The sequence below is a fragment of the Convolutriloba macropyga genome, chromosome 4 (assembly GCF_964194025.1).
Source record: "Convolutriloba macropyga chromosome 4, txConMacr16.3, whole genome shotgun sequence".
Classification (NCBI taxonomy): Eukaryota; Metazoa; Xenacoelomorpha; order Acoela; family Convolutidae; genus Convolutriloba; species Convolutriloba macropyga.
Genome location: NC_134471.1, coordinates 5,345,184 through 5,363,322, shown reverse-complemented (window position 1 = coordinate 5,363,322; position 18,139 = coordinate 5,345,184). Strand labels below are relative to the sequence as shown.

Below are 18,139 nucleotides of genomic sequence, written 5' to 3'. Positions count from 1 at the left end.
AATTGAATGGTTTTCAACATTTTAATAGAACTAATTTCAATTTTTTGAAATTTGCCATTTTTTCTAAAAATTATTGCCTATCGGTCTTTGAGCCAATGAAGTTTTTAAGGCTTGGAATTGGGTTACTGGATAGCCTCTAGAGACACAGAAATGATTCTGAAGATATTAATATCACTTTTTTTAACATTTCATTGACATTTGCGATTGATTCATTTTTTTTCGGTCATTTTCGAGTTAATCGGTCTTCAAGGGCAATGAATTTATTTCGGTTCTTGCATATATAGTAATAATAGACCAATTTCAAAAAAAATTGGTTTTTGTTTTGGCTGGCATTGCTCAATTGATGTGCTGGTCAAATAGAGTACTTTTGAGTTCATTCAATTCTTTGAATTGTATTTCAGGACTTCTCCTGCTATGTTTTTTTTACTTCGAATAAAAAAATGTTTCCTTTACCTCATTTTGCCGCTTTTTCAACATTCGTGAAATGTTTTTAACTTCTCCAGGCTAGTTTCTCTCTTCTCTCATTCTGCTAAAAGTTATTTTGAACATCAGTTGCTCAGCAAAGCAGTTAAAAATGAACAGAGTCAGTATAAAAAATTGAAGTCATAACTAGAAACGGGATAAACCCATAAATCCAAATTTTAGATACCCGCTATTTGAACGTCGTTCATATAAGTCTTAGTTACCATCTCTAATTCTTACTGGTATTGATAGTAGCCGATGTAGCCTCTCACTAAGAAACAGAAGTATGTTCAACTACAAAATTCCATCAAAACAAATCGGACTTAAAAAATATTTTTGTACAAAACTTTTTTTTCAATATCTTCCATTCTTTCAATCCCAATCATGCTTATCGGAATCAACGACGGCTATTTTCCGTCAGTCTGCCGGGTATGTTTCTCTCTTTCATCATGAATTTTTCCAGGAATGTGGTTTTGAATCAAACTATAATACTTTTGCCAGATATAAATCCTTTTATCTATCACAAGTTGTTGCCATACATGATTTTGCTTAGTTAGGAGATATAATTTATTTTGATTATTCAGCAATAAAATTTACAGTCCTAATATTTATAATACATAGCAGAGAGAATCCCAAATCGCACTCACTTACTCTTTTTTCTGATCCCCTGGTACAGAAGACCGAACAAAAACGACATAAGAAATGTTCCGTTTGTTCCATTTTCTGCGTAAGAGATTTTCTGTGTTGTTGATTTGTTCGGTATCTTTGGTTTCAAACGTAAGAAATCGCCGTAACGTTTGGTTTCCCTGATTTCATTTTTTCTGCATCATTGATTCGTTATCTTCGGTTTCAGGCATACAAACTTCTCAGTATGTATTTTGTTGTCCTAGATTTGTTATGTTCTGCTTCATTGTTTCGGTATGTTTGTTTTCAAACGTGAGAACTCGCCGTTATGTTTGGTCTCTTGGAATCGGAATGTTAGATTTGGTATAATCGTTTTTGAAAAGTAAGATATTGTTGTTTTTTCTTTAAAAAAATGAGTTTTTTTGTTTATAAGGTAAGCAAATGTTATGTTCTTGTTGATGTACTTTGTAAAAGCGTGACATCAATGTTTGATTTTGCTGACAAAAGAAAACGGTTTATTATTTTTTTACAAGGCTATATCGTGCATCCACGTTTACATAAAATGGTGCATTGTGACCCGAGTAAGTGTTTTTTGATTTATTGATCTTTTTTTGTAAAAAGCTTTTTTTGTTAAAAAGAACCCTTTGATTGTTTATTACTCAATGGATAATATCTTATGGATTTTTAGTTAAAACCAGCTCATCATAATCTGTTGTTGTCAAAGTACGGTTGAAATAAAACAGACACCGACGTACAGAAGATCGTATTTTAGGTATTTGTGATTCCTATTTTTTCTCAAATTTTTTATATAGAGTAGTCAACTTTTAATCACTGGTTGCAGCTTTTCGATCACCGGTTGAAGTCAGATAATTTTTCCAGACCAGGAGTCGACAAAGGTCCCAGGAATCGAGTTTGGATCCTTTCAATAGAATTCTGTTCGTCCCATTTAACTTAATTTTATTAAAATGTCTGATTTGCAGACCAGGAATCGAGGAGGAACACAGTTGGAAAGAGTGCGATGAAGACTCACAAGAAGAGACTGTTTGTGACAGATGGGAAGGATGTGCCTCTGAGGGGACTCTGTGTCTACTTCGTCAGGACTAACACCAACATCGCTGTCACCCACGACAACATTGCAGATGTAAGGATCTCTTAACTGTTATCTTCATAACCATCTTTTTTCTAATTAATTTTTTATAAAATATTTTTTTCTCATAACCTATTTTTTTCTTACTAACTATCATTGTCTTCCTATGAAATGTTTTTCACATACAACTTTCTTACTAAGTTTTGGTTACTGACTAATGGAGCCCCTCTTAAGCGTTTCAGTGGGTTTTTGTATCTCGATAACTTCACGTCACTCGATAAATTTTTATGAATTTTTGATGCCCTTCAGCTCAACACTGTGACTGCAGCAAAATTGGAAATTAAGTTGGTAGTCGTATTCATTTTCTGCTTCTGCTCTTCTTCTTTATTGATGAGTTGGATATCTTGTAGTGCATTGAACTGGGTGAGATTTAAAAACTTTTAAAACGTCAAACCATGTCATTAATGTTATGATTACTATTCGCTATTTAAGCAGAAGCAGAGAAAGTAAAAGAAAATTCATTTTTTTCTACAAGTTGAACTACCAATCTTTTTTCCGTGTTAGCTTTAAAAACGATTCAAAAACTTAAAGTTAAGCTGTCATTGCATCTATTGAGCAGAAATTATGCAGCGGATTTTTGTTGCGAGAGGCGAAAAATTACAAACTTTTTTTCTGACATCGTTTTTTTTCTAAAATAAAAAGTTTAAAGTCTACGTTTGATTTAGAAAATAAAGATAACAGCAACATTGTAGATTTGACCTAATTACCCCTGAAATTTTTTTGAAGAGAACATGTGTTCGATAAACTGCCGCCCATCCACGCATGATATTTTGCGATCTCGCGATCATATCTGTTTCTTCACAGACCTATATTCGGTCAAATTGGCTTTTAAGTAGAATATGGGCGCAATTTTAACAGGTGTGCGCACGAGAGATCCTGAATTGGCACCCCAATCTTAACAAACTTAAAACACAAATCTTTCTGTTTTTCTGTTTGATCAAAACAACTGTTATATCATTAACATTCGGCCACATATGACTTTTAGAAGGGATAATGCTCTCATAAAAAATTCTCCAGAAAAAAAAAGGTTTACTGAAGCTTTTCAAAACCAAATATAATTTACAATATGATATATTTACAGAAATAATATATATTTAATAAATATTTAAAATATTATATTTACAAGAGGAGACACAAATGTTTTTATTTTGGAAGTCCTAGTGCAGTTTTTAAATTTTTCGGATAAGGTATATAAATTTTTAGGGCGTTAACAGAAAATCCTTTCTACCTTAAATTAAGTAGCAAGTTCACTCTGAAATTTCTTATAATAATGTAAACTGTTACGTGAACTCCCAGTGAACCTAAACTTCATATGAAACATACTAAATCTTGCCAAACTCTTGACATGGTACTTACCATGAAAATGTCAATATTTGTACGATGCTACAGGAGCTTTGCACGGGTATCAAGAAGCAAAATCTTGGCAAAATAACTAGTGAGAAAGATTAACAACCATGACATGACAAGATATACCAGGTGGTTAAAAAATAAAAAGCACATTTAAAAAAATTAGCACGAATTCAAATGATTAAGCACGAATTATCAGGATTCATCAAGAATTTGTGTAAAATTCAGCTGCCGTTAATTTAATAACCAACAATTGAGCTTACTTTTTCTTTTCTGGGGACGAGATACATCGAGCAGCAATCAGAAATAATAGGTGCTATCAACATTTGTCAAGATTTTGCCAAGAGTTCTCAAGAAATTTGCTAGGTTTATCTTGATAATATCTTACCGTGATCTATCAAAATTTACCATGAATTGTTTTCATTTCAAGTTCATAGCAAGATGTTTCAAGCTTTGCAAGAGATGTCCAGATCATGAATGTCATTTCAAGGTGTATCAAGTTTCGATTCATTGGGCTATAATAGCTCATATTTTGTTCAAGAATCTTTCAGCTCTAACTTAGCTCAGATTTTGTTTATTTTCCTAGTAGTTTTCCAACATGAACTTGTCTTTTATAACATATTCTCCGGCAAATCACAGCTATTTTTATCATGTACACTCTAAAAATGTAACACTCTGATTTCCAGTGTAAAAAACGCATCTGCGATCAATCGCTTTGGCTTCGACCTCAAAAGTGTAGGAAATGAAATTGTGTGACACTTGAGTTTTGAACCTGAGCCTGCATTTTGAGACTAATTAATAAAAAATAACATATTAGACAGAGATTTTTGTAGATTTCTAAAGACTTTTATGCAGAAATTATCAGAGTGTATGTTCTTAGGTCACTTTCTTCAACATGTTGGACCCAGCCGAGTCTGGCGGAGTGCTGGGCGCTATCAAAAAACAGTTCCAAGACATTTACGTGCCCGCTTTGACCCGTATGGACAAAGGGTGGGGTGACCTCGCGGGCGAAGAGGGCGAAAAGGAGAGATCTAAGTTCCTGAACGATATCGAAAACTTCATTGCCGTGCTAGACTCTGCCAGCTCAAGTTCGAACACGATCGAACTTGCTCCGTGCACGACTTACGATTTGAGCAATCTGAAAACAACTAACGATTTTTACAATGTGGCGAACAGTTTCGAAAGTATGGAAAAAATTGAAGCCTGTATGGCAGTTTGGATCAAACAGATAGCACAGGTATGTCTCATGTTTTATTACAATATCAATCATAGAAATGCTCTTCTTTTTGCATTCGAAATGGTCTGTTTTGCTTCAATTATATCTTCGACATTTAATTGTTCCGTCCTACTTGTCGGGCAGGAACTATATACTCAAATTGTTTGCTCACTCAATTTTGGCCAATCAATATCTTGATCGTAGAGAATTGACTGAGAATTTTTGATAACCGTTCTTTGCAGTTCAGATTAAAATGGGGCCTGGTCTTTTCCAATTTTTTGCATTTTTTGCTGTTGATTGCGGACTAGAATAATTTTAAATCGATGCCCAACTAATGACAGAGCCTATTTACAACAAAATGAGGCCAAATAAAAATGTCTTATGTCATCAGAGAAAAACTTATATTTTTTAACGGCTTTGACCATGGGTCATCCTTTTTATGGAATTAATCATGTGTCCATATGTCATTCTTTTTGCAGCCTCATGACTTCGTCCTATTAATTATAGATCCAAATGATTTCCTGAAGAGCTATAGTTTAACCTTTACAATGCTTTCAGTTGTTATCTATTCCCTTCAATGACTTTAATTATTTTTGTTTTAAGAAAATGTCAGCGAAGTTATTTTAGCAAATTATCCTATTTCTGTCAATATCTATCTTATTCTAAAAAAAACAGGGTAAAACTTGTTCCAAGAGAAAGGTAAAATACTTCTAATAGCGGTTATGTTTTAACGAATTGTTTCTTGGCTTTTTTAATACAAAAGTTCGAAATATTTCATGATGTTTGCATATTTGACAAAATTTGAGGTTGTTAATTGTTTCTTTTCCGAATTATTACAATAAAAAACAGCTCCAATGGGCATTGGATGAATGCGCAGAAAAACATTCTTCATGATTTCAACAAATAGCCACAGTCTTAACGGCTGCGAAACCATTCCCCTCACAAAATTTTAGCAGAGTACTTTTTTGTGTTTTTTGCCTCTAATTGCCGTTCTTTTAGTTGCCGTACGGCGTATTCGTTACAATCAGGGGACTTAATATCTTTCATGGATGTCTAACTGGAAATATTTTTTGAGTTCAATCTACAGCTAACTGTTTGATGACTTTCCAACAATTTTATATAAGAAAAAAGGTTTTCTTCCAAAATTTTTGTTATCATTGTCGTCGACAAGTAATTTAGTCTCCTTTTTGAATGGGCCCATCATTTTTCCTTTGCACCAAAACATATTTTTGCGTTGGTTATTTTTTTGGACTGATGTCTATAGAGATTAGAATTGTGTTTTCATAAGAGTTTCGTGAGATTTCAATACTTGTCAATATTTATGGTCTTCTCAGTGTCTTTTACACAAAAACAATTTCTCAAAAAACACAAAAAGAATCAAATGAGACCCAGGCATAAAATCTCATTCTTTTTTCTCATAAGGTTTTAGTGGTTTTTGAAATCTTTTGTCGTCTTATGATTCTGTCTCGCTAAAAGCAGCAGTTACATTTCCCGAGCGGATGAAAAGTGATCTGTTTCTCTTTTAAGTTAAAAGTTTTTGGTTTGTTTGAATTTTAAATAAAATAATCGAAAATTTTTTAATAAGATCAGAGGATGTTTGGGCTTTGTCACATTCATCTTATCTCTGTCAATTTTGTAGCTTTGTTTCTGAAACAACAGGTCGAATTTTTCTACTTTTTAAAGATCTAATTTTATAGTGGTTTTTTCCGAACAATGTCTATTGGTTTTACTACTACGCGTTTGGAAAAGAAAGTGTGACTTTTGGATATTGGGTTATTTCTGAGTTTTTTCGTCGGTACCTTGCCACATTATCACGCAATTGCCGTCAAATGTCAAAATGAAGACATTAAAAATTAACCACAATTAGTCTACGGTTTTGACGGACGCGGCAACGCTTTCTGGTTAAAAGTAACTATTTTTTTGTTTTTAGCGTCGTTTTGGTAGATGTCTGACAGATTTTGGATAATGACAGGTCTCTAAAGCTTCCAATGAGGAAAAAAATAACCTTCTTTTTGAGTTGCATTGATGCGTATTGGTTTCAATCAATTGGAATTTGGTTGTTTTCCAAAATAGAAACGTAATTTGGAATTTTGCCGTTTTTGCTCTTCTTTGTCGGCCTGCTACCGGGTTTCATTGTTGACCAGTTTCATATCTTATCCAATGAAGATCGAAGTAAGTACGGGTTAATATGTTCAGTTCAGGTTTTATCTGATTCCATTCTCAATTTGTTTTTAAGGGTCCTTTTATATAGACATCGAATTTTGGTGGCAACTAGTGGTTGCTATTATTTGATTTTTATGTTTGTTTTGTCCAGTGCTCTGTTTTATAGCAAGTCTCTTCGGCCCTCTAATCCAGCAGTTTTGTTTTCTCCTTATTGTTTTATGAACGATATGTGATTTTCTATCTCTTCCTCATTTGGTAGGCAGATAAATCAAAAGTTGATTAAGCGGGGTCCGAATATTATGTGCGCACTCACATTACCGAGCCTCCTTGTACCTCTTTCCTCTTTTAGTATAAGCAGATTTGTTTTTTTGCTCTTTATGGCTACTCTATGATTGTCTAAAAAACTGTACCCAGGTCGAGCTCTCCAAACCGAAATGACCTCAATGATCAAACCATTTGCTAGTACACACCTGCGCATCGTTTTCTCGAATTACCTGATCTGGAAAAGTCTCCGAGCGCTGTTTAGTATCGACAATGGTCTCAAACTTATCGGATCAGTGATCACTTTGGATTGGGATGGTCTGATTAGACGTGGATTCGATATTTATGAATACGTGCTTAACCCAAAATGACCGGGGAAAAATTGACAATTTCTCGGCTTATGTGAACTCCGCAAATTGTCTTGACAAAAATACGTCGCGTTAGACTGACATTCTAAGGAAATTCACCGAGCTATATAATGACCGGAATCAATAGTTCAGCTGGAGTTTTAATTTTTCAAACAAAAGCGTAGTTGTTTTTGTTGAATCAACTATTAACAAAATAGAACATAACTAAAGGGCAATGTAAAGTAGTAGGCTCTGCGTACTTATATGCTGTGTATATTATGCGCTCTATGTCTTGATGTTTTGAATTGATGAACATCGATCGTTAGTTTGAGAAAAATCATGTGTGTGGACAGAGACTATTTCATCCCCTGCGTGCAATCTCCTCCAATTAAAATCCCACTTGACTTAAATGTTTTTGGGGTGCCCTACAGGGAGTAATTTCTCATATTTTGTTCGTAATTATCTGGCGATATTCGCTTCAACTCAATGGAGGTAATACGTATATTCAACGCTTTAAACTCAATGCTTACAATGAAGGTTATTCTATGTTTTGTGAACAAGGTGCTGGCCGAGAGTGAACAGATGAGGCGAGAGAGTGACAATATAGGCCCCAGGGCAGAGTTGCAGTACTGGAAGGACAGAATGGCAAAGTTCAGCTCACTAATCGACCAAATTAAAGGCTCCGATGTCAAGACAGGTCAGTCAGAATCTTTTTTTTTCCTGAAATTTGAACTTCCAGCCTAAAGCTAAAACGTCCGAAGTAAAGATAATAGAAAGGAACTTATAGTACATTTAGGTTTATTGTTTACTTGAATCCTATTCTGACCCATTCATTAATCAAACGAATGCTCTCAAACGAAGTTTGTAGCAATTTAATTAGTCCTGTCGGTCTTTCTTTATGCGATTTTTCGCTTGACCGATTTTTTTTGTCTTTCGGTTTCGACTTTTCGTCCTCAAAAACGGGATAAACAGAACAGGTAGCACCCAGCGGGCATTAAGTGCTCTTAGAGCCTTTCAGCTCTGTTTCAGCTCAAACTGTTTTGGAGACTCATACTTATACTTATGGTGTGATGGGCGGTTCTTAGAGGTTGAAGACACCCCCACTGTTTATTTTTCTTGTTCACCTCTTTCCAGACGCAGGGGCCCAAAAATGTCCTCATGGGCTGGATAATAAGCTACTGAAAATTTTTTATTTGCCATGGAGCAGGTTTCAAATTTTTAATATGACAAATTTTATCGATAAAACTTGCATTTTTCAAGTTTTTTGAAAAATGTTTGTCTGTTTTTTGGTGTCCCTAAGCTCAAGAGCCACATAACCTCCTTTAGGGTTTGATTATAGGCTACTGCATATTTTTTAGATTTTCAAGTTTTTCAAGATTTTAATATCTGCAATTTTTAAGAAAATATTTGCAATTTATTAAAGTTTTTTTAAATCTTTTTGAACTTTTTATCTTTTTTCCGTCACCAGGGTCCTAGAGACCTCCTCCAAGGTTTGATGATAAGGTGTCGCATTGTTAATAGAGCTAATGGAATGGTTATCAATATTTTAATGACTCCAGCTTTAGCAGTTTTTTGAAAAAAATTAATTTTTTTTTCAAATTATCGGAAAAATATTATCATGTTCCAAGTTTATGGATCTTCATGAGCCAATGAAATTACTTAAAGCTTAAAATGGGGATACTGGATAGTCTTTTGAGACAACGAAATAGTTTTGAAGATCTTAATATCTTGATTTTTAGCAAGATTTCGTTAAAATTTGCGATTGTTTTCAAAATGTTTGAATTTTTTTGTTCTCTTGAGTTTAACGATCATTACTGGACAACGAAGCTTACAGATACGTTACTTGACAAACTCTAGAGACAAAAATACTTTTTAACAGTTTCACTGCGAAATCTGGACGCTTATATTTTAAATTTTGCAATTCTTTGTAAACTTTTAAAATATCAGTTTTTTTATTTGATTTACTTACTAACAAGGCTAGAAAACTAAAAGCTGCTGAGTTGAATCAAGCTGAAGCTAGCCTCACTAAACTGTGGCTAGCTACTGACGAAGCCAACCGCTCGCCGGTGGTTTGAGAGCAATTCGCCCGACGTTAGTCCGTTATGTTTGTAGAAATTCGGCGCCTAAAATTACGGTTTTCCGTTCAGCTGAACCAAAGTCTTAAACCTTAAATTTTCAGATATTAAAGTTAAGCTTTTGATATTTTAAATTGGAAATACGGTGTGTCCAATCGCAAAAATTTTTGAACTTCTCTCGCAACTTCTTCATCGATTTCTAATCCAACCTTCTGATGCAATTCCGATCAAAATTAATCACTCAGATGCGCATATTCTGATCATGTTTACCTTTTGTGATTGTTATGCACATAGTCTCTAATCTCTTTTCTATAAAATTTGGGTTACTTCTGCTTCTAGATTCAAATTTCTATCTTTTATTTCATCTTAAATTGGCCTCAAACAACTTATTGTCCCGATTTGACAAGAGTTTGATTGAATATCTGTAGTTAGTTATTCGAGCGGTACCTTTTCTTAAACAAAAAACTCAAATCTCTTTATTTCAAAATTAATCTCAATGACATTGTCCTGTTAGCTTTTATATACTGTAGCTGAAGGGATAATTGTTATCATCTTGACACATATTCTGCAACAAACATTGGTTTCAACTTTAGATTTTTCTTTCGAAGACGAAAAAAATAAATAGGAAGCTCACTAAAAAGCTTTTCACGCTGACTACAAAATCTCCCCTTTCACAGTGCAAAAAAAATATCCAGTGAAAAATTGTAGGTTTAATAGATCATTTGTTTCTCTCATGAATGAAAAAAGGAAATGAAGAAGAACGATAACAGATGATTTCTCTAAATAAAAATGAAATAGATGCACAGAATTTAGATGACGATAAATAATTTTTTTTAGAAATCGAAACTTTTAGTTCTATCCAATCAACTTTGATGCTTTGGCCTGCAAAGTTTAAGTATTGTTTCTGGCATAGTGCAGAGAAATGCAACACAAAACGTTCAATTTTAAATTTTAGCACTAAATGGAATTGACTAAAGTTTTCCTTTTTAAAAATCAAACTACTTTTAACTGTTGCTCAAAAAAATGTTTTTGTAAATTTTACATTTTTTCACTAACTCTATATTTGACCGAAAGATCCTCGCGCTTTAAAATGACTCCTTTGCCGAAAAGGAAAAACAATTTTTCAATTATTTTGGTCTTTCAAATGCTTTGTTGAATGTTTTGCTCTGAAAAGTCGATTTTGAAAGAAAAGAGTTTTTGATAACTGCAAAGCAATAGAGGCTATAATTGGGGAATTTGTGTCTTTTTTAATTCGTTGTCTCTGTCTATGATTCTTGCGACCCGACTTCTTGGAATTGAATTTTCCAATGACTTCAATGACTTCTACTGCTTTGCGTGTTAAAATTTGTGTGTGTGACGTCATTACTGCTTTTAGGTCAATTGCGTGACTTACGTCGCTCAAAAAAATGACTTCTGAACTCATTTATGAAACTTTAGTCTTTTTGAACATTTACTAGCTAGATCAATAGTGTGCATCTAAGTGCTGCCAAACTTATATGCGCTACTTCTTGAGTATTAGACTTGAGTTTTTGATTTCGAATATCAATTTCGAAAATGCTCTTTTAGGGCTTGTTCCTTATAGACCGTATGTGTAATAAAATTGACAGTCTGAATCTAACCCAAAAAGTCTAGTGGTCTATTAAAGGACTGATGAATGATCTGTCTATCTTATTTCTTTAGTTGTTTCAATTCATGGAAGGTCACAAGCGTCTATCGTTACTCAACTGCTTTCCAAAAAACGATTGAAACGTCACTGTTTTTTATATTTGCATGTTTTTTTCTAAACCAATTAGAGAAATACTTTTGATGTCTTATTGATTAGTGTTTGGTTTCGTTAAGTTTCAGCTTCAACATGTCTTCAACTCTGCAATTAAAAAAAGGCGCTATCTTAAGTTAACATCAACTATATCTGCTCAACGGTTATTCAAAATCAATTCTGAACTCTATTTCTAATTTAGCAAAGAAATGGGAAAAAATGTTAAAATTGGAGAAAAAGCGTTCTAGTTATTTCCTAAAACCATCCAAGGATAAAGTAAAGTTTCCTAAATTTTCTAAATCCTTTTCAGTTCTGGTCTGTCTACAAGTGGCCAAATCGAACACTCTGAAACACTGGCGAGAATTGGACAGCAAGATTACAACTCTGGCTAACGAAGCCAAAGATAACGTCAAATACCTGTACACTCTGGACAAGTACTGCGAGCCACTCTACTCCAGTGACCCCGTAAGTCCAAAAGTTGGGGGGGGGGGGGGGGCGTCGCCCGTTCAAAATTATTACACACTAAGGAACAAAATGAACGCACAAAAAAGTCTGGTCACAGGCAGCTTTGAATGATATGGATTCCACGCTGTAATTATGGATCGGTAATCACTTTTATATTGTAAGTACAGATCAACTAATTGTTCAATTATTGTATAAAGCCTGGCCATTCTATATTTGTTTGTGTGTGTGAGTTTGTTTCCATTTAAAGTTTAATGACAGTCAGTTTTATAATTTTAAAGACAAAACAAAGTAGCAGTTTGAACAACTTCAGAAATGAACATTTTTAAAATTTTTGCTAAATTATATCAAATGGGTTTTTTGTTTCCGTGGGGGTTTCTTTCCGCAACCGGTTGGTTGAACTTATTTTTCCTGTCAGCGTAGGACGTTCTACATTTTATCTTCTAAACTGAGCGCACACTAAAACAGCAATTTTCAAAAAAACATTAAAAAAAATGGGGTTTTTGAAAATAAAAGCAAAATAAGGTTTTTCTTTTACGTTTGAGAGACATTCGGAGAACGTTTTTATGGGTATACGCAATGAGAACGGCAATCAAGCTGTTCACCATGCGTTTAGAGTTATATAAAATTTCGATTTCTTTCTGAAGATTTCGTCACATCATCACTACTGTTTTTGATGACAACCGGTTGTCACTTCTAATTGATCTGACCCCACTTTAGTGCGGAGGGAGGAACTATATACTCAAACGGGTTTTTTGTTCAGTCAATTTTCGCCGATCGTAGAGAGTTTTGAGTGATATCAATGAAAAACCAGTCCAGTGTATGAAATAGAATTAAAAAGATTTCTTCGAATTTTTGTTTTTTCCGGGGATATATCGAGGTTTAAATTTTTGTGATTAGTTTTTGTTTAGACCAATTTTCCGTTGTTTTTGTTGACATTTTTCGTAATTTTACCTCAAATTTTTGTTGATTTTGCTAAATTTTCACAATAGGAACATTGCTTTAACCTCTTAAGAAAGATGAGGGGTGCTTATTGGTTTATTTGAGTTTTTGGCTAAATTGTTGCACAAATTTTCGAATTTCAGATTTTATCATCACAATTGTTGCCAATTAATCTTTTTAACCCATCTTCTCTAAATTTGCGAAAGTAGAGGCCTTAAAATTGCTAACACATTTTTTTAACTCCCAAAGGGGGCTAATTTTGTTTCCGCTTCCCATGAGAGATCCAACTACGAGATCTCTTATCAATTCCAAGTATCATCCAACTTAGTCTCAATATTGATAAGTATCATCAACTTTTTGATGAACCAAAGCCAAAGATTAGGTTTTTTTTATTATGTGAGTTATGTTTTTTTGGATGCTGTTTTACGGCTAAGACAATTGTTTTCACAAGAGTTTTTATGAGTTATCCATACTGGTCAATTTTTCATGTTTTTTGTCTTTTGAACGGTAAATCCTTACAATGAGGGCCAATGGTAATGAACTTGGACCTAAGTCAAAAATTTAAATACTGTCAGTTGATCATAGTTTTTAATATTTTTTAAAACCTCACATTTTGAGTGGCTTCAAAACTGTGGTATCTGAAGTTAGTTTATTACAATTTGTTATGTCTAAGTTATTGTTTTCTAGTTTTATGACTTGGTGTCACTGACAACAAGCCTCAGTCGATTCCTCTGGAAGTTCGATTCCTCAGTCAATCACAAAAGACAGGAAGTTCGCACTGTCGTTGAAAGATTGCGCAATTTCACATATAATGTTCTCACTGAATAGATTGTTGTTTTAGCGGCTGAGACACCGTGCTTAGATGAAGTATTTAATTTTTTATGGAAACTTTTTTCTATTTTTGTTGTTCTTTTTGCAGTCGAATGACATAATACGAAAAACTCAAAGTCATTTTTTCATACATAAGAGTTATTAGCAAGCAGTTTTCAATTGCATCATCAATTATACATCAAGAGGTATAAATGAATCCTTTTATCGATTTCAGTTGATACCCAATGGTTATAATCGCTCAGAAACTAAGGGTTTTCTTAGAGAAAAAAAACTTATTTCTGAAACTGGCCTTTTCTGCAGTCATTTTTGAATTTTTGCGCAGTCTCATCATGGAGAGGTCTCATATCTTCTTTTAATTTACCTGTCGAATTGCCTTGTTTAGGTGCCGTTTTGATTTTGTTATCCTGATTTAAACATAGACATCGAGATTTAAGTGTAATTAATGTTTTTTTATTTGACTGTTACTTTTGTCTTGACCCGTAAATCATTATTGGCAGGTTTCATCAACCTTCTAATGCGGCATTTGTTTATTCGTTTAGTAGTTTGATCGAATAATATGTGACTTTAATTTTCTTTGTCTTCCTCATTTGGAAGACCATAAAGACTAATATGCAAATGGGATTAGCGGGGTCTGAATATCATGTAAAAACGCACACTACCGAGCCTCCTTGTTGCATTTTATACACAGTTTTCTTTGTAAACATGTTTCTTTTTGTACAAAGGCTTACGAAAACAATAGTTTTTAATGAACTAGAGCTAGAGCTTAATTGAAACAACCGCGTCTTTCAGAATGTTTTTAATCAGATTTCTGGTTACCGTTCATGTCATAAGAATTTGTAAACCATCTCAAGATCTCATAAACCATATATGTTTTCAAGAAATTTTTTTCTTTTTGAAATACAAAATAACTTTGGCATGTAAGACTATCGGTAACTTTTGTTTATGCTGTTTCCTGATTAAACTGGTCTTCAAAAAATTCCCGGGAGTTGTATTCAAACAGAAAACAAGTAGACGTGCTAAATGCTAGTTTCCATGTAATTCAAAGATGTAATGTTTTTTCTGATTCCTTACCAAGGCATACAATTTATAACATTTCATAGTCCATGTGATATAATAAGGACTGAATGCAATGGGCAACTCGAATTTAGCAACTCTCTCAGTTTCCTAAAAGATTAAAAAAACTGGGTAAGGCAGATCTATGCGTGTCTAATTTTGTTAAATGTCATCTTAATTCTAGAACCTGAGAATTTTCTCTATTTGTTAAAAATTTATCATTTTTTTCATTATCCTAGTGGTTTCGTATAATTTTGTTTTAATATTACAACGTCTTACAAATTTAGGATCACTCTTGTCAGATTTTTTCAAAGATCTTGCAAATATAAAGAAGTATTTCAAGATATCACAAGAATAGATTACATGTTATAAACTTCTAAGGTTATGGCATCCATTTTTGAGATTACGTAAAAATCTCATAAGATGTGAATCATTGAATGACATTTGTGGTCGTTGTTTTTATTACATGGCAACTGTATTGACAGGTTTCAATGGTAGATGCAATTCCGGGTCTGATCAACGCAATTAGGATGATCTACACAATTAGTCAGTTCTACAACACCTCAGAAAGGATGACCTCTCTCTTCATCAAGGTCACCAACCAGATGATCACAGGTGAGATCCCAGCACTAACTGAATTTTGCTTATTTTAAGCATTGTCAATATGTAAGTATATACCCGGGCTATCACCCAGAGTATTTCAGTACTGAACCTGAGTATCTCCATATTATCTTGTAAAACCAGTACTGAAACAGCTTATTTACATCAAAAAAAAGTTGGTCATTATGCCCAGAAAAAAAACAGAACAACTATTCAGACTGTTCAGAGTAATTATAGTGCAGATTACTGTTCAGACTAACTATAGTGCAGAATTACTAAAATGTACAGAAATCTCATCAATCATATCTTTTCACACCCGAATCATTTATAACTGCTCATTTTTATAACCCTATCCCTGAGCTGTATGTATACCAACTTTGAGTTTTATTTGTATCAATCATATAAAGAAATAAAATCTGAGTAGAATGGTAGAGGTGTGAATTATTTGTGGTAATAAAAGATAGCTTTAGGAAAAAAGTAGCAGGACCAAAAAAAAGTTGGACACCAACTAACTCATTTATAGAATCAAAAAACTGTCATTAACAAAATTGATTTCATGGACCTAAATTTTTTATTTTTCTCCTCCTATTTACTCTAAATTTTCAAATATTCGACTTTCAAAACTGCCAAGCATTGTAAACGGTTTTAAAATATTTTACAGTGATAGGTTAAAATTTTATCATATTCGAAACAATTTTGTTTCAGCTTGCAAAAGTTACATAACAGTTGGAGGGACCGAAACCATCTGGAGTCAAGAACGAGATCTTGTCATCAAAAAACTACGAGTGTCTGTCGACTTAAACAACGAGTACCAACGTCAATTCAAACTAGCCAAAAAACGACTGGAAGAAATGCAAGAAGAGCGAAAATTTGAATTTTCCGAAATGTACGTTTTTGGCAAATTCGACACATTTGTGCGTCGAGTGAACAAAATAATGGAAATGTTTGAAATCATGAAAAATTTTGAAAATTTGGGCGACGCCAAAATTGAGGGTTTAGAAGCTGCATCAACTCGAATTCAAGCGATGATTTCCGAAATGAAGGGCAAAAAGTACGACTTTCTAGACGCCAGAAGACCCGATTTTGACAATGATTTCGAGGAAATGAAACGAAAGACCGGCAAACTTCAGGATGAGATTCGAAAACTGATGCTGGAAATATTTGATAGAGGGTTACATACACATAACGCGCTGAAGATTGCTGAGAACTTCGAAAAGTGAGTTTTCTTTTTTTTGCTTATTTAATTATTGGCAATTTATATTTTGTGCTGAGTTTCTGCGATTTTTTCTGCGTTTTGAATTTTTTCTAAAACAATAACTTTGGCACCATATTTAAAAAACTTTTAGTAGTTGAGTAGCTGTCACGGTCGTAAAATTAGGCAATTTCAGTTATAAATTCAGAAAAAAAAATTGTCTTTTTGTCATTTTACTTTTGATATTATGTCATTATCTCAAGAATGTAAACGAGAATTTGTTTGATTTAATAATTGAACTTAAAATGGTCTAAATGTACAAAATATTTAACCTAGTATTTATAGTCCGTATATTATCCATATCACGTATTATTTATTAAAACTGGTCGCTTATTTAGAACTTTCGTTCCCAGAAAAGAGAGGAAACAAATAATGGTTTGCCTATTTTTTCTAGGTTGAACCTGCCCGACCTCGGGGTGTCTGATGTGTACCACAAGATTCTTCAGCAGTACGGGAGAGAAGTAGAAAACGTGAACAAAATCTACACGAAACAGAAAACAGACCCCCCTCTGAACAACAACTACCCCCCAATAGCTGGCAAGATAACCTGGGCTCGTATCTTGTTCGAAAGGATCAACGCTCCTATCTGGGAACTGCAGGTAAGTTTTAATTTCACCTGAAAAAAACAAAAGTACTGCAAATAGTACACATCGATTAAAAGTAAAACAAATCCTAGATTGCTTCAAAATACTTGCAACTTTTTCAATTCGTCGATTTTTAGGGTGGTGAAAACTGTTTTGTTTTTGCGTGAACAGGAAAAAGCGCCCACCCTGATGGAGTCTGCGGAAGGGAAGAAACACATCAAGTTCTACAACAGACTTGCCAAATGTCTTCTAGAGTATGAGATGCTACATTACACTGCATGGGTTAAACAGGTCAGTCAAATCTGATCAAATCTAGATATTACACTTTCATAACTGTTGCTACAAACAATATATTAACATAGTTTTAATAGTTCAACCTACTTTCTTATACTAAATAGTTGTGGTTTGTATAATTGTGGTTTGTATCATTGAAATATGGCATCTGAGAACTGAAGTTAACAAACATCTAAACATTTCTACATTTTCTGACAACAAAGGTGATTTTCATATAATAACAGCGCTGACTTCATATCTTCTTCAATGAACTATTATAAGTAGAATAACAGGTGAGAATAATTGAATAAAATATTGAAGGAGGGAAAAACTTCTGCAAGTAGCTTGAGTCAGCCAAAAATTGTTAGAAAATTTTCGAATCCGACCATTACTGACTTCTATGGAACTGCTACAAATCAATTAATTGATCATTTTTATATCTTTGGATTAGTTCAAAATATGTGTCTTGGAACCTATTCAATAGACTGGTTCAAACTTTTTTCTGAAAACTTAGTCCTTTCGGCACATGATGTAAAAGAAGGTCGGGTTCATAGCCGTGCCGATATATGAGATCCTGAACGAGAGTGTTAAATTGCAAGACTCTTGCACGTTTCTTGCAAGATTGCCGTCATCTTCATAAAATTATATTACCATGATCTTTCAAGAGTCTCTTTCAAGAGATTTTACTCTAGTAAGAAAGTTTTGACCATGAGATGGAGCTTGAAATGATAGCTCAATATAAGA

General features: G+C 33.7%; 1 protein-coding gene across 1 annotated transcript in view; it reads left to right on the top strand.

Annotated features, from left to right (window-relative positions):
- LOC142337957 (dynein axonemal heavy chain 5-like) overlaps positions 1 to 18,139 on the top strand; it is a 428,573-nt gene that overhangs the window by 32,770 nt on the left and 377,664 nt on the right. The window contains exons 4-11 of the mRNA XM_075387590.1: positions 2,067 to 2,227; positions 4,461 to 4,817; positions 8,129 to 8,264; positions 11,709 to 11,863; positions 15,172 to 15,301; positions 15,992 to 16,502; positions 16,933 to 17,137; positions 17,294 to 17,413. Coding sequence (XP_075243705.1) covers positions 2,067 to 2,227; positions 4,461 to 4,817; positions 8,129 to 8,264; positions 11,709 to 11,863; positions 15,172 to 15,301; positions 15,992 to 16,502; positions 16,933 to 17,137; positions 17,294 to 17,413 — 1,775 coding nt within the window. The remainder of the gene's footprint in view (positions 1 to 2,066; positions 2,228 to 4,460; positions 4,818 to 8,128; positions 8,265 to 11,708; positions 11,864 to 15,171; positions 15,302 to 15,991; positions 16,503 to 16,932; positions 17,138 to 17,293; positions 17,414 to 18,139) is intronic.